The sequence below is a fragment of the Musca autumnalis genome, unplaced genomic scaffold (assembly GCF_047663935.1).
Source record: "Musca autumnalis isolate F117 unplaced genomic scaffold, ASM4766393v1 scaffold_4, whole genome shotgun sequence".
Taxonomy (NCBI): Eukaryota; Metazoa; Arthropoda; class Insecta; order Diptera; family Muscidae; genus Musca; species Musca autumnalis.
This window is the reverse complement of record NW_027411977.1, coordinates 59,681,677-59,707,455: the sequence shown is the minus strand read 5'-3', so window position 1 is coordinate 59,707,455 and position 25,779 is coordinate 59,681,677. Positions and strand designations below refer to the sequence as shown.

The 25,779-nt window shown below is 37.4% G+C and overlaps 1 protein-coding gene across 1 annotated transcript; it reads left to right on the top strand.

Annotated features, from left to right (window-relative positions):
* Positions 1–12,693: 12,693 nt before the first annotated feature.
* LOC141400976 (uncharacterized) lies at positions 12,694–25,779 on the top strand. The gene is made up of 6 exons (XM_073980715.1): positions 12,694–12,819; positions 12,887–12,998; positions 13,060–13,373; positions 17,707–18,797; positions 25,120–25,491; positions 25,566–25,779. The coding sequence occupies exons 1-6, from the start codon at positions 12,799–12,801 to the stop codon at positions 25,687–25,689; spliced, it is 2,034 nt and encodes a 677-aa protein (XP_073836816.1). The 5' UTR covers positions 12,694–12,798; the 3' UTR covers positions 25,690–25,779.

The window sequence follows — 25,779 nt, the reverse complement described above, 5'->3', positions numbered from 1 at the left end:
ATGATTATGGCGCTATGATCACTATAAGTGAACATGTCATTGATCTGCCAGTTAAACCGGAGATGACCTCACATATGGTTTTCTATAGAATAGATGACCTCACTTGAGGTCTTCTATAGAATATATGACTTCACTTGTGGTCTTCTATCGAATAAATGACCTGACTTGAGGTCTTCTATCGAATAAATGACCTGACTTGAGGTCTTCTATAGAATAGATGACCTCACTTGAGGTCTTCTATAGAATAGGTGACCTCACTTGAGGTCTTCTATAGAATAGATGACCTCACTTGAGGTCTTCTATAGAATATATGACTTCACTTGTGGTCTTCTATCGAATAGGTGACCTCACTTGAGGTCTTCTATAGAATAGGTGACCTCACTTGAGGTCTTCTATAAAATTTATGACTTCACTTGTGGTCTTCCATAGAATAGATGACCTCACTTGAGGTCTTCCATAGAATAGATGACCTCACTTGAGGTCTTCCATAGAATAGATAACCTCACTTGAGGTCTTCTATAGAATAGATGACCCCACATGAGGTCTTCTATAGAATAGATGACCTCACTTGAGGTTTTCTATAGAATAGATCACCTCACTTGAGGTCTTCCATAGAATAGATGACCTCACTTGAGGTCTTCTATAGAATAGGTGACCTCACTTGAGGTCTTCTATAGAATAGATGACCTCACTTGAGGTCTTCTATAGAATAGATGACCTCACTTGAGGTCTTCTATAGAATAGATGACCTCACTTGAGGTCTTCTATAGAATAGATGACCTCACTTGAGGTCTTCTATAGAATAGATGACCCCACTTGAGGTCTTCTATAGGATAGATGACCTCACTTAAGGTCTTCTATAGAATAGATGACCTCACTTGAGGTCTTCTATAGAATAGATGACCTCACTTGAGGTCTTCTATAGAATAGATGACCTCATTTGAGGTCTTCTATAGAATAGATGACATCACTTGAGGTCTTCTATAGAATAGATGACATCACTTGAGGTCTTCTATAGAATAGATGACATCACTTGAGGTCTTCTATAGAAGAGATGACTTCACTTGAGGTCTTCTATAGAATAGATGACTGCACTTGAGGTTTTCTATAGAATAGATGACCTCACTTGAGGTCTTCTATAGAATAGATGACCTCACTTGAGGTCTTCTATAGAATAGATGACCTCACTTGAGGTCTTCTATAGAATAGATGACCTCACTTGAGGTCTTCTATAGAATAGATGACCTCACTTGAGGTCTTCTATAGAATAGATGACCTCACTTGAGGTCTTCTATAGAATAGATGACCTCACTTGAGGTCTTCTATAGAATAGATGACCTCACTTGAAGTCTTCTATAGAATATATGACCTCACTTGCGGTCTTCTATGGAATATAGGATCTCACTTGAGGTCTTTTATAGAATAGATGACCTCACTTGAGGTTTTCTATAGAATAGATGATCTCACTTGAATTTGGAATTTACCACACCCCATACCAAATCGGTTCGGAACATCGACTTGGTTGGTACCGTTATATGGGGGATATACCAAACTATATACCTACATTGAAAACCTTTTGCAGAAAGGTTTTCTACTCCCTAAGAAACCAAAATACAAATTTTCAGCCAAATCAATTGGAAAATGTGGACAAGACTCTCGAAATAGGTAAAATCAGGATGACTGTATATATAGGAGCTACTTCGACACCTGGACCTACTTTGAACATTTTCTGTGAAGAGGTGTTCTTCGCCCTTTTGCATAGATGGTTTCTATTTACTTAGAACTTAAAATACCAATATTTGGCAAAATTTGTTAGAAAATATGGGTAAATATAAAAAAATCGAAAACTAAAGTTTGGGCATGTTTAATTCGCACAAATTTTCGTTTCGACATACAGAAACAGGCTGTAAAAGTTGAACTATGACCATGAATTGCTCTGAGACAGACTATCAGTCCGAGTTTGGTCGTTTTTGATTTCCCGAAAAGTTGATTATATTACATGAAGAACAACAAAACAATATAAAAATAAATTAGTTCGTTCAAAAGTTACATAATTTTGACCAGAAAAACGATTCTGAATCACTGTGCGGCGTCTAATGTCACTTTATGACCATATGATTTTCTCAAACTTTCTATAACCACAAGAAGAGCACATGTTTGTTAGCACAAACAAAGAAATCTAAATACGGAAAGTTCACGTTTGTAAACACTGATTGTGAATAAACAAAACAGATTTTGGCCTCCATTAAAAGAGGCTAGGCCAATTTTAGAATTTATTAACTCCATAAAACTACGAAATGTGTATGGTGTTCTATTCGATATTAAAAATTACTCATACTAGAGAAATGTAATTATATTAACGAGCTTTAGATGAATCAAGTTGGACACTTTTCAAAATATAGAAAAATTTGATGGAAAACACGTAAAAAGTATCAGTTGGCTTTGCCGACAGAGGTATGTATACCCTCAGTCTATGTGAATTGAAACTTTAATCTACGGGCAGATCGAATATTTGTGGGGCATGTGCCCTAAGGAGAAGTTCAATATCGGCCATTTTAGAAATTAAACTAAATTTGGATAAAATATTAGGAGATCCAAAATTTTGACCAAATTGGTTGCCCCGTTCAATGAAATATCGTGCATACCATTTTAGTGACATTTTTTAAATATTGGGGTGAAGTACCGGAAGTTGTTGCATATCTTCGAACTGAAACTAAATTTGGACAAAACATGACGAAGACCAAATTTTGGACCAAATCGGTTGATCAGTTCGAGGGTTTTCGTGCTCTCCAGCGACTACGTATGGTGCCATAGGGATTTGTTACAACTTTCGCGCTATTTTCTCAGGAAGAATTTACCTGCCCTTAAAAAAACTTTTACCGTCGTAATTGAGGCAGCGAATGCAAGTTGCTTCAACAGAAATCAAAGTGATTTGAGAGCAGGTCTTTAAGTGAACTTATCCAAAATTGTATGTGGGAGGTACCCGAAGGAGTGGACAAATATATACCATATTCAAATCTGATCTATATCTAGTAGATATATTAGGATGTGTAAAGTATGTACGAAATCGCTCACTCTCTTCAAGAGTTATCGTGCTCACAATTTTTCCTAACCTTTTGAACATTTGTGGGGAAGATACCTGAAGGAGTCGACCGATATGGATTATCTTCGAACTTATACTAAGTTTGGACAAAATATTACGAAGGCCAAATTTTGGAAAGATCCGATCTTTTCATTAGCATTTGAACCAATTTCATCAATCCAATACAGATGAATTTTGTGTTTTTATTTATACACATTTTTCTAAATATATAAGATTAATTATTTACAATAGGCTTGATGTTGCCGGAGACTCGAAATCACAACCAACGTTGTTAAAACTCTCGTCGTAATGATAATGTTATTGCAAAGGGTTGATGAAAATGACATGTTAAAACATTGGTGGAAATGACATGCCAAAGCATTGGTGAAAATGACATGTCATTGGTGTAAATGACATGCTTTGGATCCAAAAATGAATATCATCTTTTGGGGTCCATGCTCATATAAAATTCATCGATTAAGATGCTAAAAAGATGACATGCCAGATCACTTGCACCCATGATTGAATGGCATCTTTGGCATCTAACATTTTTTTGGGAAATTATGGACATAGGTATAGCCCCAATATAGCGGTACCGCCCGATTTCAGTTATTTTCAAGATTTTATCTACATCTATATTTGCTTTAATTTTGAATTTAGGGTTAAGGTATTTGGAAGTTATTACCTAAATTTTCGGCCTAATTTGGCTGAAGTTTGGCATTCTATGTTCAAGTTGGTCAAAATTGCGAACATAGGTCCACATTTTAGTATGGCATTTTTATACTCTCAGACTTTAGGCTAACGAGGTTATTTACACTTTCATACGATCAAAATGTGCCTTATCGATATAATTATTTTAAACCCCAATTATGTTTGGAAGAAATCTGTTTCAGACAATTTGGAGTCGTTTTAGCCTCCTTCCGTCTGGCTGGCTAATTCGGTGCAAAATTTGGCCTTCGTAATATTATGTCCAAACTTAGTTTAAGTTCGAAGATGAGCCATATTGGTCCACTCCCTCAGGTATCTCCCACATATACAGTCAAAACTGGTCCAACTCTGGTCCATACTTTGCACATCGCAATATTTCTACGAGACACAGATCGTCCAAACATACTTTAAAGAATTCCATCTATGCGTTCTTGAGTAAAACCGTTTTCAATGATTAAACAAGCCCAAATATCTATTAAAACTGGCACAACACATTTTGACTTCAGAAATAATTAAGAGGTGGACCGATATGGCCCTCTTTAAACTTGAACTAAGTTTGGACTTACATATATAATAATAACTTCTATACCAAATTATCAAGCTCTATTAAAAAAAAAAAATAAATTTGTATCTTGACTTCGACAGACTGACTGACATGACTATATCGACTCAGAATTTTATCCTGATCAAAAATATGTATACTTTATAGGATTGCAAACGAAAAAAACCAACTTAATATACCTTCCATACTACGATGATGTATAGCAGATACAGCTCGTGGTTCATACGACGTCGATATTCACCGTCAACGCAGATCGGTCCGTAGATCTTTCGAAGAATTTTTCTCTCAAACACGCCAAGCACTGCCTTATCTGCTTGCGCAAGTACCCATGCTTCGGAACCATACATAAGCACGGATAGTATCAGTGTTTTGTATGGCGTTAATTTTGTTTGACGAGTTGTGGCTTTGTTTTTAAAGTGCTTACTTAAGCCAAAGTAACATCTGCTGACCAATACAATTCTTTTTTATACCCTCAGCCTTTAGGCTAAAGAGGGTATTTACACCGACCAAAAATGTGCCTCATCGAAATAATGGTTTTAGACCCCAAGTATGTTTGTACGATATCCGTTTCAGACAATTTTGAGTAGATCTAGCAATGTCCGTCCGTCTGTCTGTCAGTGTGCCGTCTGTCTGTCTGGCTGGCTGGTGCGCACGATAACTCTCGAACGGATCAATCGATTCGGTTCAAATTTTGGGTATCGAAATATTTTGTCCAGATTCGATTTAAGTTCGAAGATGGGCCATATAGGTCCACTCCTTCAGGTACCTCCCCCATAAATGTTCAAAAATTGTCGCAAAACTTGTGCGCACGATAACTCTTGTAGGGAATAACTGATTTGGTCCATACTTTGCACATTATGAAATTTCTACCAAACTTAGATGAGGTTCTAATATGGACTCAATCGGTCCACTCCTTCGGGTACCTCCCACACAAAATTTCGGAAAAGTTCAGTTTAGGACCTGGTATCGAATCGCTTTTTTGTTTACGCAAGTTGTATTCGCTGTCCTCTATACGACGCTGTAAGTTTCATTAGGGGCAAGTCCATACTTCCTGAGAAAATAGCCTGAAAGTTACAAAAAACGCTATGACATCGTGTAGTGGTTGGAGCGCAAGATAACTCTCGAACGGTCCAAAATTTGGCTTTCGTAATATTTTGTCCAAACTTAGTTCAAGTTCAAAGATGGATTATATCGGTCCACTCCTTCCGGCACCCCCCCCCCCCCACAAAAGTTCGAAAATGTTCGGAAATTTTGTGTGCACGGTAACTCTTGAAAGGAGTGACCGCTTTGGTCCATACTTTGCACATTATGAAATATGGACTCAATCGGTAAACTCCTTCGAGTACCTCCCACACAAAATTTCGGAAAAGTTCAGTTTAGGACCTGCTCTCGAATCGCCTTGGTTTTTGTTGTAACATCTTGTATTCAGTGTCCCCTATACGAAGGTACAAGTTTCCTCAGGGGCAAATCCATGCTTCCTGAAAAAATAGCCTGAAAGTTGAAAAACAAACCCTATGACACCATGTTTTTGGGTGGAAGCGCAAGATAATTCTCGAACGGATATGCCGATTCCGACCAAAATTTGGCCTTCGTAATATTGTTTCCAAACATAGTTTATGTTCGTAGATAAGCCATATCGGTCCACTCCTTCAGGTACCTACCCCACAAAAGTTCAAAAATATTCGGAAAAATTGTGTGCACGATAACTCTTGATGGGAGTGACCGATTTGGTCCATACTTTACACATTCGCATAATATCTACCAGATGTAGATCAGGTTCGAATATGGACTATATTTGTCCACTCTATCCGGTACCTCCCACACAAAATTTTGAACAAGTTCACTTTAAGACCTGCTATTGAATGACTTTGATTTTTGTTCAACCAACTTACATTCGCTGCCTCAATTACGATGGTAAAAGTTGTTTCAGGGGCAAGTCCATACTTCTTGAGAAAACGGCACGAAGGGTGTAAAAACACCCTAGGGTACCCCCATGGTCTATGTCGGTCCATTCTTTTAAGTAAATTTTCCGCAAAATTTTTGAACTTTAATCCTAATCAACATTTTTGTCGGTTCATACGACCAAACCCCCTAAATACATAAGTTTTTTGTGAAAAAAGCGTTTCAATTTGCACAGGCTGAGGGTATATCTCTGTCGGCAAAGCCGACTGATTCTTTTTTACTTGTTTTATTTCACAACTGATGTCGTTTGTTGTGTTTACAGCGGTGCCGAGGTACACGAAGTCTTTAACTACCTCAAAATTATAAAAACCAACTTCAACAGTTGGTCCGATCTCAATTGACGCATTGCGCGTCGACACCATCAATTTGGTCTTCTCCCAGTTTACCGCCAGAAAGACTTTAGCAGATTCTCCTTCGACCTTCATAAAGGTATCGGTTACTTCTTTTACTGATCGTCCCATGATGTCTATATCATCAGCATAAGCAAGTAACATTTGGCTATTGGTGTAAATTGTGCCACTTCCTTTGACTCTCGTATAACCTTTTCTAGCAGGATGTTGAAAATATTACACGAAAGGTATCGGTTACTTCTTTTACTGATCGTCCCATGATGTCTATATCATCAGCATAAGCAAGTAACATTTGGCTATTGGTGTAAATTGTGCCACTTCCTTTGACTCTCGTATAACCTTTTCTAGCAGGATGTTGAAAATATTACACGAAAGGCTGTTTCCTTGCCTGAAACCTCTTTTGGTACAAAACTCTTCGGAGAAGTTCTTTCCTTTTTTAACTGATGATCTTGTGTCAGTTAAAGTCATTTTACAAAGCCGAATGAGCTTTGCGTGGATACCAAATTCAGACATTGCTTGGAATACCTTTGAACTTAGCGGGCTGTCGAACGCTGCTTTATAATCGACAAAAAGGTGGTAGGTGTCAATCTGCATCTCTTGGGTATTCTCCAGGATTTGCCGCAGGATAAATATCTGGTCAACGGTGGACTTGCCAGGTCTAAAGTCGTTCGCACAATATCCCTGACACTATCTTGTAGGCGATAGGGAGAAGGCTCATGCCCCTATAGTTGGAGCATAAAGTCTTAATCTCCTTTCTTATGGACGGGACACAGGTGCTCAGATTCCAATCGTCTGGTACGCGTTCTTCCTCCCAGATGGAGCTAACTAGCTGATGCATACACCTTACCAGCGTGTCGCCTCCGGTTTTAAACAGCTCGGCTGATATGCCATCAGCTCCTGCTGCCTTATTATTCTTCAGCGGGTTTATTGCTGTCTTTACCTCATCTTGGCCGGGTGGTATATATTCAATACCATCTTCTGGGTTTGGATCTGTGATATCTTCGTCGATTTCGCTACTATCGGATACCAACATTTTTGAAAAATGCTCTTTCCATATCCTGAGCACACTATCTGTATCAGTTATTATATTACCTTGCTAGTCTCTACAAGAGGATTTGCCAGTTCCAAAGCCATTAGTTTAATGTTTCACTCTTTGGTAGAATTTTCGGATCATTCTGTCTCCTGTACATCTCGATTTGTTCACACTCCCGCTTTTCCAAATTTCTCTTTTTTCCTACGGAAAAGACGTTTCTTCTCTCTCCTTTTCTTCCGATATCTCCCTATATGCCGCAGTTTTCTCTTCGGTAGCAGCACGACACTCCTGGTCATACCATGGATTCCTTGGTGGAGGTCTCTGGTATCCATGAACTGTTTTTGCGGCTGTTTGCATGAAGTGGGCAATGTTTTGCCATTGTCCTGATATGTTATCGGGACGAAGAGTGCTTTGATTAAGCAGTTGGACCAGTTGAATGGAATATTCTGTGGCTATCTGTTGTGATTGCAGCTTACCGATGTCCAACTTCCGTGTTGTGTCTGTTCGCACTTTGTTTGCTACGTTTAATCTGGTACGTACATTTGCTGCGACAAGATAGTGGTCCGAGTCTATGTTTGCACCTCGGAACGATCGTACATCCAACACGCTCGATGCATTTCTTCCATCTATCACAACGTGATCAATTTGATTTCTTGTTCTTTGATCTGGCGACAGCCATGTGCCTTTCTGAATATCTAGATGCTTAAATCTGGTACTGCTAACTACGATGTTTTTTGCAGCTGCAAAGTCTATCAGCCTCATACCATTGTCAGATGTTTCATTGTTGAGACTGTATTTCCAGACTGTTGGTCCAAAGATATTCTCCTTTCCAATTTTGGCATCAAAACCGCCTAGAATAATTTTAATATCATGGGCAGGGCAACGGTCATAAGGTTTTTCTAAGCGCTCGTAAAATATATCTTTGGTCTGTTCGTCCTTGCCTTCAGTGGGAGCATGAGCGAAAATAAAGCTGATGTTGAAGAATTTTGCTTTTAATCGAATTGTAACAAGTCTTTCATTCACGGGTGTGAAGCTGGAGACCAGGTGTTTTAACATCCGACCAACTACAAATCCGCAACCAAACTCATGCTTTATGTCAGGTATCGGCACCAATACAAACGCATTGTTTGCGGCCTCACGCGTACAACTCTCTCTCGCTCTCTCCAGAAACAGCGTGTGCGTTAATGCATTGCTAAAATTAAAAATCATTGAAACAAGCGACAACAGAACCTTCTTCATTGACTTCTGAACGAAGACTGAGTGGTGGTTGTTCTGTTGTTATTCTCATCAAGGGCACGTGTGCCCCTTTTTGCCGGATGCTGCTTTATGTCATGGCAGCTATAATACAGTGCGTCATCTTTAGGTGTTGTTGTGCCGCCTTACCCGTTCCATCGTATTTCCTGTATGGCAGTAATGTCGGTCTTGTACTTTTCAAGTAAACTGCACCTTCTCTATAAAGAGTGCGAACATTCCAGGTGCATATTCCCAGATCATGGTCCTTAAAACGTTTGCGGGGGTCGTCAATTTTTGAGGGATTTGTTTTTCTTTGCTTTCGTTTTTATACCCTCCACCATATGGAGGGTATAATTAAATTTGTCATTCCGTTTGTAACACATCGAAATATTCGTCAGAGACCCTATAAAGTATATATATTATTGATCAGCATAAAATTCTATGTCGATTTGACCATGTCCGTCTGTCCGTCCGTCCGTCTGTCTGTTGAAATCAAGATACAGCTCGCAATTTTAAAGATAGAGAGTCAAAATTTGGTACAGTAGTTTTTATTACTTGCAGGATGATTGGTATTGAAAATGGGATATATCGGTCCACGTTTTGATATAGCCCCCATAGAACGGTACCTCCCGATTTTCGGTATTTTTAAGGTTTTAGCTTCATTATCCTACCAAAATGGCTGAAATTTGGTACGTAGTCTTCTTTAGGGGTACAAAACTGTCCCCCAGCATTTTGTCGGTATCGGTCCACACCTTCATATAGCCCCCATAGAACGGTACCTCCCGATTCTCGGTATTTTTAAGGTTTTAGCTTCATTATACTACCAAAATGGCTGAAATTTGGTACGTAGTCTTCTTTAGGGGTACACAACTTTCCCCCAGAATTTTGTCGGTATCGGTCCGCACCTTCATATAGCCCCCATATAACGGTACCTCCCGATTTTCGGTATTTTGAAGGTTTTTGCTTCATTATCACACCGAAATGGCTGAAATTTGGTACTTAGTCTACGTTGGTGGTATAAAACTTTCCCCCAGAACTTTGTCGGTATCGGTCCATGCCTTCATATAGCCCCCATAGAACGGTACCTCCCGATTCTCGGTATTTTTAAGGTTTTAGTTTCATTATCCTACCAAAATGGCTGAAATTTGGTACGTAGTCTTCTTTGGGGGTATAAAACTTTCCCCCAGAATTTTGTCGGTATCCGTCCACACCTTCATATAGCCCCCATAGAACGGTACCTCCCGATTTTCGGTATTTTGAAGGTTTTTGCTTCATTATCACACCGAAATGGCTGAAATTTGGTACTTAGTCTACGTTGGTGGTATAAAACTTTCCCCCAGAACTTTGTCGGTATCGGTCCATGCCTTCATATAGCCCCCATAGAACGGTACCTCCCGATTTTCGGTATTTTGAACGTTGTGTCCTCAATATTCCACCGAAATGGCTGAAATTTGGTATTTCGACTTCGTTAAGGGTACTCAAACTTCCCCTTTAAATTTGTAGGTATAGGTCCACGCCTTCATATAGCCCCCATGGAAAAGTACCTCCCGATTTTTCGTATTTTGAAGGTTGTGTCTTCAATATTCCACCAAAATGGCTGAAATTTGGTATTTAGTCTTCAATGTGATATAAAACTGTTCGCCAGAAATATGTCTGTACAGGTCCGCGCTTTCATATTGCCCAATTTCTGACTAAAATTCGTCGGTATAGGTCCACGTTTCGCTATATGTCCGAATTTTCGTAATACTGAAGATTGTGACGTCAATATCCAACCGAAATGGCTGACATTCGTTATTTCGTCTTCCAAGAGTTATAAAATATTCCAGAAGGGCATTATCAGTATAGGTCCACGTCTTCCTATATCCCCATAGAAGCTTACGAGTACTTCTTGATTTTCGGTATTTTTTTAGTTTTAGCCACATTCCCTTACCGAAATATAGGAAACTTGGTATTTAGTCTTCTTTGAGCCTAAAAACTTTCCGTCAGAAATTTGTCGGTATAGATCGACGTTTGTTTTACCGAAATTGCTGAAATTTAGTATTAAGTCTTCTTCATACACGAAAGGAAACTAATTATTCTATTTTACTTCAATACAACTTGTGGTGGAGGGTATAACAAGTTCGGCCCGGCCGAACTTAACGCCGTTCTTACTTGTTTCATAGTAGGCTGTTTTTTCTATAAAAAATAGTATATCAGAACATCTGCAACGTTTTTTTTTCAACTTTTGTATAACAGTATAATTTTTCAGAACTTTTTTGAAGGTTCTATGGGGGATATATCAAAACGTGGACCGATATAGCCCATTTGCAATAAAAAACATCCTAGGAGTAATAGAAACTTCTATACCAAATAAAGCTATATCTTAAATATTGCTAGCTGAATCTTGAGTTCAACAGATGGACGGGCAGACGAACATGGTTATATCGACTTAAAATGTTACCTTCTTGAAGCAGATATATATACTCTATAGGGTCTCCGATGTATATTTCGATGTGTTACAAACAGAATGACAAATTTGATTATACCCTCCATATTATGGTGGAGGATATACAAATCTGCAAACTCATGGCAGCATGTTCACAATGCTTAAAAAAGCATTCCGCATAGCGTGGATGCACAAAAACTAAGAATTGTCCTCTTCCTAAAAACAGTCGAAATTTTCCTACTCGTTATATATATACTTTATAGGGCCTCCGATGAATAATTCGATGTGTTGCAAACAGAATGACAAATTTGATTATACCCTCCATATTATGGTAGAGGATACATTCGTACAAATCTGCAAACTCATGGCAGCATGTTCGCATTGCTTCAAAAAGCACTCCGCATAGCGGAGGATGCACAAAAACTAAGAATTGTCCTCTTCCTAAAAACAGTCGAAAATTTCCTACTCGTCAACAAAAATCCACAATGAACCAAGTGAACAGAAGCTATGTTCAGGACGGGGCGGACTATGTGCCACCCTACATCACAACTCTTGTGCATAGAATAGGAATTAATAATAATAATAAAATATTATTCACCTTTTAAGTGTTATTCACTTGACTTTATTTTTACATTGTTGATTGATTATTAATTGCTTCAATGTCAGTAAAAAAGGTTTTTTTTTTAAATAAATAGAAAATTAAATAATTAATAATAATTGAATGAATATTAATTAAATTAACCATCATTAACTTAATAATAATTGACTTAAAGCGACACCAAAAACATTCATAATACGCAGAAAGTCTGAATTCTTTATAATTAGATTTCTGAATAGAGCTGGCATTCAACTTATTTAGAATCTGCTGAATCCGGTGAACATCGCAACATTTATTCTTCTTCACATAATAACTAAAGTGCTTTAAAAAATCGTTCTGACTCCCAAAATAGACTATGCCGGTCCATTCCTTTATCCAAATCAAACTTATTGGCACAATGGTTAAGATAAAACCCCCAAAAGACTATACAGTTCAAAAACCCCACTAAATACATAATTTTTGCAGAAAAGATGAGTGAGTTTTCAAAACTTTCGTGTCATTATAGTGATAACTGTATTCTATTTGAAATCGATGTATGTAGATATGACAGATTATGCCAAATTTAGTGTGAAAATCATCATTGAAAATAAACAATTTTCGATTTTTTTTTTTATCTCTGAAGGTGAAATCTACTGTTTGTGCCTAAACACACCCAAAAAAATCTTTTCTAAATTTCTCTGTGTTCTTTACAGTTATTGTCATATTAGGTGTCATAAAGATACAAGACATTAGGAACGTTAAAATAATGTTACTACGACATGTTTTTGAAAATTATCGAATTAGTTGTTAAAGTAGTCTCGGTGAATTAAGGAGCAAACAATTGTTGTTAAACAGGGCGAAATACAATGAAACTTCTTTGGAAATTCGTAGGCAAAACAAAAATTAACGTTATTTAAAAATCGAATATTTAAAATAATAATTTACTATTTTCAGTTACTTTGTATTGAATTGTTGGCGGTTTGCATCAATGCAGAATGTGATGTCTGTCAGCAGAGTAATAATGTGGCCTGCCACAGCCTTAATCGGTATTCGCTGTGTGTAAATGGTAGATAATTTAGTTATTTAAAAAATGTAAATTTAAATTTTTTTTTAATTTCCATTTACAGGCCACCCCACGGAGGAGTATAGAACCTGCTCTGATAATTACATTTGCACATCAGGTATATTGATATGCTATCCTCCGGAACATAATTTGGCACCAACTTGTTCACGCATTGATGATGCGCCTCCTTCATCTGTGGGAAATAGGTGTGGCGTCTGTGATCAGCACAAAGTGTTCGCCTGTCTAAATGAAACAACCATTGCTTTTTGTTTTGGTGCTGACACTCCCATGGAAGGCCACATATCCTATTGTCCAGAGAATACTGTTTGTGATATCAACTTGGAATCGGGATTTTGTAATGACCAAGCTGTGGCATATGTAAGTACGAAAAAAATGCGACCGCAACGAACGGACGAATGGAGGACCTGAACAGACACAAAATGTGATTCTATGTACCAGTATATTCCTAAGAGGAACTATAGGTCTATCTCATTTCCTTATGGATGTTACATATTCGTACAAGAATGGCATCAAAGTTAATTATACCCTCCAGCATAATATGGAGTGTATAATTTAATTTTGTAACACATTACAATATTCGTCGGAGACCCCATAAACTATATATTCTTGACCAGCATAAAATTCTAAGCCGATATAACGATGTTCGTATGCCCGCCCGTCCCTTGAAATCAACATACAGCTCACAATATTTAAGATATAGCTTTATAATTTAAAATATACCTTGTTATTACTCCTAGGATGCATGGTATTGAAATTGGGCTATATCGGCCCACGTTTTGGTATAGTTCGTTGTTTTGAAGTTGTGGCCTCAATATTACACCGAAACGACTGAAATGTTGTATTTAGTCTTCGTTGGTGGTATACATTTGTCGGTATAGGTCCACGTCTTCATATATGACCCCTAAAGAAGTGTACTTCCCGATTTTCGGTATTTTGACGTTGTGGCCACATTATCCCACCGAAATGGCCGAAATTTGGCATTTAGTCTTCGTTGGGGGTATAAAACTTCCCACCAGAAATTTGTCGGTATAGGTCAACGTGTTCATATAGCAACCATAGAACGGCACCTCCCGAATTTCGGTATTTAGAAGTAGTGTCATCATTATCCCGCCGAAATACCTGAAATTTGGCATTTCGTTGGGGGTATAAAGCTCCCCACTATAAATTTGTCGGTATATGTCCACGTCTTCATACAGCCCCAATAGAACGGTACCTCCCGATTTTCGGTATTTTAAAATTGTGGCCTCATTATCCCACCGAAATGACTAAAATTTGGTATTTAGTCTTCGATGGGGGTAAAAAACTTTCAACATGAAATTTGTTGGTATTGGTCCTCGTTTTTATATAGGCCCCATAGAACGGTATTTTCTGATTTTCGGTATTTAGAAGTTGTGCCCTCATTATCCCGCCGAAATGCCTGAAATTTGGCATTTCGTTGGGGGTATAAAACTTCCCACCAGAAATTTGTCGGAATAGGTCCACGTCTTCATACATGACCCCTATAGAACTGTTCCTCCCGATGTTCGGTATTTTGAATTTGTGGCATCATTATCCCACTGAAATGGCTGAAATTTGGCATTAAGTCTTTATTGGGGTACAAAACTTTCCACCAGAAGTTTGTCGGCTAGGTCCATGTCTTCATATAGCCCCCATTAAACGGTACCTCCTGATTTTTCGGTATTTTGAAGTTGTGGCCTCATTATCCAGCGGAAATGGCAGAAATTTGGAATTTAGTCTTCGATGATTGTAAACAACTTTCCACCAGTCTTCGATGATTGTAAACAAATTTCCGTATAGGCCCAGGTCTTCATATAGCCCCCATAGGAGGGGGCCTCCCGATTTTCGGTATTTTGAAGGATGTAGCCTCAATATCACACCGAAATGACTGAAAATCGGTATTTAGTTTTCGTTGTGGGTATAAAACACTGCACCTGAAATTTGTCGATATAGGTCCACGTCTTCATATAGCCCCCATAAACGGTACCTCCCAATTTCCGAAAGTTTGAAGGCTGTGGCCTCAACATCACACCGAATTGGTTGAAATTTGGTATTTAGACTTCATTGGTGGTATAAAACGTTCCACCAGAAATTTGTGGGTGGACCTTTTCATATAGCCACCATAGAACGGTACTCCCGATTTTCGGTATTACGCTCATTATGAGCTTTAGTTTCCGTCCTCGACAAAGACCAGAGGGTACTGCGCCGGCTGAGTAAATTGATAGCTCAACAAATTTTCACGGTAAACCATGGAGTGACCACCGTACTTTTTCTAAAGCTTAATGAAAAGGGTTAAGACAATCTACCTCGTGTAGCTGAGAGAATTTTGAAGGACATAATCACAATTGCAGCCGTTCCCTACATACCTGCTGGTTGACTACCCGAAATTAGACCAATTTTTTCAGCAGAGGCGTCGAGACTATCTAATGAGAGTGATGAGCTTCATCGTCCGAACTCGGAACGCACAAAAGTTAGGAAACACTCTTGAAGTCAACATGTAGTAGGTGAGCACAAGTACATCGGGAGTGGGAGGGCGAAGGGGAGTGTGTTACACCGGAAATGAGTCCTCTCAGACGAGGAGGCACCAAACAATTTAGCCACCATCAATTTTATGGGAAATAACCGAAAGGATTGGGCCCATACGGAATATCAATGGTAATGCTTAAGCAACGTGATGATGTGCTTAGTTTATCGTTTGTTACCCATAAAATACCAGGAGCCGGAAAAGTGGGAAGAGTGGTCCAGCTACTGAAGCCGATTTCCCTCCTATCGCCAGTACCAAGATTCTAGTGGCACTGGGCATGATGGGAAACAGTTTCCCACTTGCCCAATATCAGAATGGGTTCCGGTACATGCATAGTACCACAGCATAATTACACGCCAAATTCACAAATATCAGTCAAGGACTGAACCAGAACAGACCGTGCGACCAATAGTGATGTTGGCTCTTGACCTATAGATGCAGTTTAAATTTCTACATAGCTGGGGAATATGAAAACATACTCCGATAGTTATACTGCCAAACTGTTCACTAATTGGACGACGGAAATGAGACTACCCCTGAACATATTGGACAATGGTGTACTGATTCCGACCACCAACCACACGAATATATTGGGTTAATGTTCGATGGCATGTTTACGTCATTCGCACAAACCAAGAATAATGTTATCAAGTCACTGGCAGGTAGCACTGAGAGTTCTGACAAAGAAACCTTGTTGACCTCTTATAAAGCAATAGGTCGGTATTTATGGTGCCATTGTGGTACTATTCAAATGGTAGCCCTATGCAGTTATAATATATTTTATGTCGCCCTAGGACTGCAGTAGGTTGTGGATGCAGTACTAGCAAAGGAGTTATAGGCATGAGCCTCATTACCACAATCTTGTGGACAAACTTACCAATACAGGGACGCCATGAGAGATCTTGACCTACAGAGCGAGAGATCTAAAGGTACAAACGGAGGTATCTGAATCAACGAGCTCACCTCGCAGGAATCAGTTGCACATCCTATTCCATCGCAATAGAAGAACGCTAGCTGGCAAGGCAAAAACGAGTGGTTTTAGCAATATTAAAATCCGGACGATGCAGACGCCTCAATTCCTATTGGGCCCGAATTAGACATCCAACACATATTCTGTGTGTGAGCCTATACGGCTGCAACTGCCCAACTAACTCCCCTCACCTGGCTCCTGATTCTTTATGGACACATCCAATCCAAGTTGCAGATTTTTTTATTTGGGCATAGATTCGTTGCTGCAACAAAACATATTGTCGTGCCACACAATCTACGACTTGGCAAACTTTTGATGTGTAGTATAAAGGACTCATGTAAAGGGTCCTGGGGTTACGAGTATATAATAATTGTTCCACAAACATCCCAGATGGGACAAGGGATACTTACGAGTATACCTAGCAAAAAAAACCTTACCAAATAATGGGTTTTTATAGTACATTTTGGTAGTCATAACTACTTACAAAACCCCCTACTAACCCATTATTTTAACAAGATCATGTTCGCACTGAATTACTAGTTATTCTATGACCAAAACAAAATAAGACAAAAAGTCTATTTTTAGAAGAGTTGAGGTGGAAATTGTTTTCAATTCCAACATACTTGATATTTTTATTATATTTTATTTCGCTCTCTGCTGGATTTGATCATGCGAACTTCTTGTTTTTTATCGAACATGCCACACTCGGCCACGCGTACCAACATTAAGGGTTGTTTAAGCGCTAACATGTGCACCGCCATCTGTTCTTCATTTTGTCAACAAAAAGCTAGCGTGCCGACGGTGAGCGTTGAACACACAATCATAGGATTTGTAGTCGGAAACACACCCTCTGTGGCACCGAACTCATAACTTAGTAAGGAGTAATAGAAGCAGTTACTGTTGTTTACATTACTTGGTAATGGGTCACATAATGACTAACGGATCTGAATTTTTGCTGGGTAGTTAGCATTTTTTTTCGCAATCAACAATAAATCAAATGCGGTAACCTATCTCATACATAACTTTATTAGGTCCGAATAGATTTTTGTTTTACGAAAAGTTTATGTCCAAGGGAAATGACATTGGGTATCACAAGTTCGGTTCTGTCCTATTGTTTCAAATTTATTTTCCTTGAAAATAAAGGATGATTCTTTCCAAAGACATTATTTGATTACTATGTTTGTTTTTTTTTCTCTTAGCCTAGTTGTATTCCCGATTTTGGACAAGGTGACGAGGAGAATGATATGACGACTACGACTACTTCATGGATAACAACAACCACAACGCTGCCAACAACGACCACAACAATAATGCCAACTACAACAACTGTCTCACCTACAACAACGACAACATCGGAAGCTAGTACAACAACCACAATGGTGCCAATTACAGAAGTTACCACAACAACTACCGCAACTATACCTACAACAACGACCACATTATTGCCAAGTACTACAGAATCAGTTACAACAACCACAGAATTGCCAACATCCACTACTTCCACAACACTGTTGCCAACCACTACAACAACGGAAGTTCCAACAACTACAACAGTGTTAACAACTACTTTACAAACCACAACCCTGTTGCCAACCACAACAACTGTGGAACCCATTACATCAACAACAACAATGTTGCCAACTACAACAGTCACAATCCCACCGACTACAATAACGACAACAATGGAACCCACTACGCCAACGACAATTTTACCAACTACCTCCACTTTGGAACCAACTACAACAACCACAATCTTACCAACTACAACAACTACAGTTTTACCAACTACCACTACTTTGGAACCAACTACAACAACCACAATCTTACCAACTACAGTTTTACCAACTACCACTACTTTGAAACCAACAACAACCACAATTTTACCAACTACCACCACTTTGGAACCAACTACAACAACCACAATTTTACCAACTACCACTACTTTGGAACCAACAACAACCACAATCTTACCAACTACAACAACCACAATCTTACCAACTACAACAACCACAATTTTACCAACTACCACTACTTTGAAACCAACAACAACCACTGTCACACCAACTACAACAACCACAATTTTACCAACTACAACAACAACCACAACAAAACCAACAACTACCACTACAACAACCACAATGATGACAACAACTACAATGCTGCCAACAACCACTGAACCTACCACAACTATATTGCCCACACCATCCGGACCGCGTACGCCAACTGAAATATGCCTTGATGAGGGAGTGGCTGGATTTTATTGTCCTGATGAGGATCCTACATGTACACAGTAAGTAATTTTTCGTATGCATACCCAGCAAACCAAATGTCGGATGTCCTACATGTCTGAACAATTTCGGAAGCAAAATCGTTCAGATTTCGTTCGGATTTCTAAACGATTTTTCAGAGAGGAAATAGTTCAGATTTTGTACCGATTTCGTTTCGATATCGGAGCGAATGTAAAAAAAATCCCATCCGAATCTCCCAAGGATTTTCTTTGATCATCTATCGTTGGATAGATAGGCTCAAAGGCCATCTATCCGTGGATAGATGGGTGTTCCACTTTTAATAGCGTACATAAAACAAATATTCCATATTTTAGCAAGACAAAACAATTGCAACTCACTCCGTCGCTATATAAATGAGGCTGAAAATTATGACTTTTAATATTAATTTTGTGTCATATCCAGATTTTAATTAGTTAATGGTATCCTCAAGACTGAATACATCAATATATACAGCTAGAAATGTTACATTATGAATAGGAACAGAATATTTTACTATAATTTGTGTTAGGAACTTAATACATTTGAAAAAGGCCTAGGAAATCGTATAACGGGAGAATCTGTATATATAAAAATGGTGTAAAAAATGTATAGTAATTCATAAAATGAGAACGGCTAGGCCGATTTCTGTAAAATTTTTTGTCAGTTATTCGTATTTTCGAGGAGAAGGTCTTTACGGAAGAAAATTTTGGAAAATATCTCTGGAAAAGTCGGAAAATTGGAAAAATCGAAAATTGAGTTTTTGTATGAAATTTTATTTCTTAATAGCGAGACGAAGTTCGCCGGGTCCGCTAGTATAATCTAAAATCATCCTTAAGGATAGCTTTTAGTTGTATCCGAAGCCCACACAACATAAATTTAACGAATTGTTTTACGTTTTAAAGTGATGTTGTATGCTGAAGTCCATAAAACGAAGGTCTGCTGTGAATAACGGTCACACACTGGGCCCATTTATGAAGGTACATTAAGACGACAGAAGTGAAAAATGTTAGTTATGTATCGGAATTAACCATAGAAAAATATTACGATTATATAAACACACTTGGAATATATACGAAAGTCCATTTTGCCATATTCTCAAACTTATTGGCGATGAAGACCCTACGAATCGTAATGTAACAAATTATGAAGTTGGTAATGGTGAGACGTGGTCGGTATCAGAATTGGTAAATCTTGTTCCTAGTTGTCTGTCCTAGTTCAAAAAGATATGAGTAATGCCAAGATAACTTGCGATTTTTGGTAGTTTGAGGATTTTAGTTACAATTTTAACCGAACTATCTGTAACTTAACTTTTGAGGTTCCCAGTAGTCACAAAATATCTCCTCCAAAACCTGTAAACATAGGTCCATGTTTTAAAGCATCCTAAATATAATAGAGTTGGGCAATCTCGTTCAATTGAACGATCCGGATCTCTGTCCTCGTTCAAAAGCGAATGAGTAACATTTTAAAAACCAACGTGTGAAATTAATTATACCAGTTTTGTCAAAGAAATTACCGGTGTCTATTGAATGAGATAGTGATCGTGATCGTTCAACGGTACCTCCCGATTTTCGGTATTTTGAAGATTGTACCTACAATTTTCGACAGAACTATTTGTAACTCGACATTTGAGGTTCCCAGTGGTCACACAACATCTCCACCAAAAACTGTCAACATATGTCCATGGTTTTGTATAGCCCCCATAAAACGGTGCCTCCACATTTTCGGTATTTTCGACCGAACTATCTGTAATCCGAAAAACTGTCAACATAGGTCCATCGGTACCTCCTGATTTTCGTTTTTTTTTTTTTTTTTTTGGATTTTACCTACAGTTTTTTACCCAAGTATCTGCAATTCGACATTTGAGGTTCCCAGTGGTCACAAAACTTCTCCACCAAAAACATAGGTCCACACTTTGATATAGCACCATATAAGGTTCTCGACCGATTGAATACATTTTTTTTTATATTTTTTACCTTATTAAGGTATCAGTGGTCACAAAATATCTACGCCTAAAATTGTGGACAGGAAAGAAAATAATTATTCCGCTTTAGTTCAGATTATTTTATGGTGGAGGGTATAAAAAGTTCTGCCCGGCCGAACTTAGCGCTCTTTTCAAGTTGGGTTTAATATACCCCAACTCGTAAATTTTTTTAAAGTTTAAACCCCCCAACTCGTGAAATTTTTTAAAGTAACCGAATTAGCTGAACGGTACCTCCCGATTTTCGGTATTTTTGGGATTTTAGCTAAATTTTTAGACCGATCTAGCTGTAATTTGACACTTGAAGTCAAGAAATTTCTCCACTACAAATTGTCAATTGTCTCCACTAAAAATTTGTTGATATAGACACAGTGTTGCCGAATTTGACGATTTATCGTCATGTTGACGATTTTTTGGCCCAAATTTGGAAAATGACGATTTGACTTGATTTCATGCCCTGAAATGACGATTTTTCATGTTAGCCAAAAATGCATCAAATAACACAGTATAACTATATTTTAACCAAAATTTAACGAAAGAATTTAAAGAAAACAATGTTGCAAATTCGATTTTAAGAGCTTTTTTAATGTTCTTTACAATTTCCCGCCAGATTGGCTATATTTAGGTACATATCTGAAACACAGGTAGTTTGAGCTTTTTTGCAACACCGTCAATCAGGCAATATTTGAGCAAAGCTGCCATTAAAAATTGGCAGTGTATTAACCTTGCTGCATTGTTGCAAACTCGATAGCATTGGCGGGAACTCTCATCTGGTGAAAGCTTTATTATGGCGGTATTTATGGTTATATCTTATGTAGTCAGTATCATTGTCATAACTCTAAGCGAAAAATTCACATTAAGCGGCAACATACCTATGTATTTTTGGACTATGTAGACGATTTTTCAAATTTTTTGACGATTTCCGATCAAAAACTGTCGCCAACGCTGTATATATAACACTGTGCAATATTTTTAAGGTGATCTTGTGCAAACAATTTTAACCTAGGATTTTTTGAAAGTACAGACCCAAACGACAAGAAACCCTAGATCCAGCTCGGATTTTATGGCTTCGTCTAAACATGGTTAAATATTGAGTTTTTAAAGAAATTCGGGGCCATACCTCTGAAACCAATGCAAATTATCTAAAATATTTGGAGAAAAAATGAACTCGAAAAACTACATTTATAGCCTCAAATTTCAAAATATATGCAAAAATTCCACAATTTTTATACATTTCGCATCGTATCTCTAAAACCGTTAATTTTTTCTGAATATTTTCTTTTGGAAAAATATTCACTGTAATGTAATACACAACTATTCAGAACATGTCATTGTTGTAAAATGCCTCTATGCCATTTTTTTCAATACATTTTTCAACGAGGATTTAATAAAAATGTCAATAATGTAGTGAAATCCGAAATGCAAGAATAAACTGTTGGTGTGAACTGTGTTTGAAATACGTGTTGTAAAATATATGATGCAAAATACTGCTGAAACAACATGAAGTAAGCATTTTAGAGTTTCAGAGTGTTCTAAAGAATTGTTGAGAACTTTATTTGGAAGATTGTTGCAAAAGGTTACTTGGTTCAGGTCCCAATAGTTTAGCCGATACTGACCAGAATATCAGCATTTATGTAAAATTTTCTATATTTTATAGATTTTGGTGCCCTAGATGGAGTTTTTCTTATGTGGTTTTTTTCAAAAGATAAGTTTTACTAGTTTAGGGCTACAATATTGCTAAAGACAGCAAGGCCAAATTCCTATTCGTTTCTGAGATAAAGGCCTGATAAATGCAAAAAGCGTAGATTTAGCCCGGTTTAGATGAGGCCATAAAATCCGAACTGGATCTGACAGGACAAATCCCTACTATGGTTTCTGTTGTCTAAATACATTCAATAGCACATTTAAAATTGCTTTTTGTTATGTACTTCAGTATAGTCGATATCCGTGGAATAACCTCGGGAAAGTTTATATATCTTGGTTTGTAATTTTATGAAGTATCTTTCAACAGAAAGCTTGGCTTCGATAACGTACCGTTATAATTTTTTTTAATTTCCTTTCAAAAACCCCAAAATTTTTACGGTTTAAATTGTTTCATCGGAATAGCACATTTTTTAATAACTTGAGTAAAAATGTAAATTTCGAATGCTACTGTTACGATTCTTTAAAATTGGAATAAATAAAAGCTATTTCAAGTTTAAAACGCTAAAAAAACTTTAATACCGGGGAAATAAGACCTTATGAAAGCTGTGGGCTTTAATTGTCTATAATACATTAACAATTTGACATAAATTGACAGTTTCTTCTTAGTTTTATAAAAAAACTAAAGAAAAACGGAGGACTGAATAGAGATGGTGCAAAATAAATTTGAAATTCTACTGAAAATTGGGTAGTTTTGATCGAGAAACTTCAAATTCCTACGACTTCTATTCCATAATACGGGTCAATGGTGGCATTAAGATAAGTTAATCATTAAAATATCATGTGATTGTTATTGTTCTGGGTCTGAGCCAACATACTATCAATAAAAAACGAGGTCCTTCCCATACACAGAAAGAAAATAGGTTAGATTTCTTACACAGACATAAAGTGTGGATAACCTTAAATTTTGTACCGCAATAATTTGTACTTTCCGATTCCATGAGGCGGTCACCTTGGCAATGCAGATGGTCTATTAAGTTCTTCTCTTCCAGGAGAACCAAGAAGTGAAACTTTCTGCCATCAAAACCCTGCAAATAATGATTATTTTGCCTCGGGAAATGTCTACTGGTTTTTCCTTGTAATATTCATTATACCTTCCACAGAAATTCCACCCTGTTTCTTTCTGTGTATAGGAAGGACCTCCTTTTTTTCTTGATAGTATGTTGGCTCAGGTATAATGGAATAAAAGTCGTAGGAATTTGAAGTTTCTCGATCAAAAATACCCAATTTTCAGTAGAATTTCAAATTTATTTTGCACCATCTGTCTTCATTCCTTCGTTTTTCTTTAGTTTTTTTTTTTTATAAAACTAAAAAGAAACTGTAAATATATGTCAAATTGTTAACGTTTTATAGACAATTAAAGTCCACATCTTTCATAAGGTCTTATTTCCACGGTATTAAAGTTATAGTTCGACCAATTTTAGCGTTTTAAACTTGAAATAGCTTTTATTTATTCCAATTTTAAAGAATCGTAACAGTAGCATTCAGAATTTACATTTTTACTCAAGTTATTAAAAAATGTTCTATTCCGATGAAACAATTTAAACCATACAACTTTTGGGATTTTTTAAAGAAAATTAAAAAAAAAATATAACGGTATGTTATCGAAGCTAAACTTTCTGTTCATAAAATTACAAACCAAGATATATACTTTGCCGAGGTTATTCTTCGGATATCGACTATACTGAGCAAAAGCAATTTAAAATGTGCTATTGACATGAAACAGAGTGTATGTACTTTCAAAAAATGCATACTAGAAGTTGTTTGCATTTTCAGTATTGCATAGTGTAACGGTACCTCCAGATTTAAGGTATTTTGAGGATTTTAGCTACATTTTCCGCCCAAATTGGCTCCAGTTTGGCACCTTGAGTTTCAAGAGGTAAAAAGTCTTCTGCACCAAAAATGGTCGAGGTAGGTCCACATTTTGGTATAGACCCCATATGGCGGTACCCCCCGATTTATGTTTTTTTAGCTTTATTTTTGATTGAATTAGCTGAAATTTGACATTTAAGGTTCTCAATGACCAAAAAACTTCTCCACTAAAAATTCCTAAGATACATAGGTCCACGTTTTGGTATAAGCCCATATAACGGCACCTGTTACCGATTTATGGTATTTTAAGGTTTTTAGCTACATTTTCTGAAATTTGACACTTGATGTCCGCAATGACCGAAAAACTCTCTTCAAAAAAATATCAAGATAGGTCCGGGTTTTGGTATATCCACCCTGTAACCGTACCTCCCGATGTAATGTATTTTGGGGATTTTAGCTAAAGTTTTAGACCGAGCTAGCTGCATTTTTACACTTGAGGTTTTCAGTGATCACAAAACTTCTCCACCAAAAATCGTCCACATAGGTCCATGTTTTGTATTATCCACCATATAAAGGTACCAACAGATTGGAGAAATGTTTAGATACATCTTGTGACCAAATTTAGGCATTTGGGGTATCCGCCGTCGAACAATTTTTGCATCTATCTGGAAACTAATTATTCCCTTTTAGTTCAAAATATTTTCTGGTGGAGGATACAAAAAGTTCGGCCCGGCCGAACTTAATGTTTTTACTTGTTTACTTTTTTAAAAACATATTGTACCGAATTGGTGTTAAATTACAATCCCTCCAATCTATTATTTTATCCCCAAAAAAATATCTATTTTTGTTTTTAGATTTGTTGTCTGTTATGGTAGTCCAATAAAGGGAATGTTAAATACATGTGCAAGTGGTCAATATTTCGATCCAGATATCAGATCATGTTCATCGACAATGCCACCAAGTTGTGCTATTGAGGATTCTGAACCTACAGGTGCCACTTCATCTGTCATATTGACTACCACCACAATGCAATTACCAAGTACAACACCTACCACAACTTCGACTACTACAACAGCATTGCCTTCTACAACAACTACAACCACAATGTTAACAACAATAATTACTACACCAGCACCATCAACGGGTCCCAGACTACCAGATGAAATTTGCACAGATGCTGGCAACACGGGTTCCTATAACACCGATGACGATGACACTTGTACGAAGTAGGTGTTGGTTTTATGTCTTTTTTGTACAATTACAAATTTGTATACCTATTTAATTTTTCTTTTTATTTCAGATACATCTTGTGTTATTTGATGAGTGGCAAAATTTATGGACTATTAAAGAGTTGTCCAACAGGAGAATATTTCCATCCCGTAAATAGAATTTGCTCCGCCACAAAACCAGAAGGATGTCCATAGACTTACATAAATACCCATTGTCAAATTTTAGCACAGTAATAAATCGTTATCATTATAAGTTAATTGAATAAATAAATATAATAATTAAAA

Coding starts and splice junctions, on each gene's coding strand:
- LOC141400976 (XM_073980715.1), top strand. CDS start 12,799: ATGAAACTTCTTTGGAAATTC. Junction 13,374..17,706: donor ATGACCAAGCTGTGGCATAT/GTAAGTACGAAA, acceptor TTTTTCTCTTAG/CCTAGTTGTATTCCCGATTT. Junction 18,798..25,119: donor GAGGATCCTACATGTACACA/GTAAGTAATTTT, acceptor TTTTGTTTTTAG/ATTTGTTGTCTGTTATGGTA.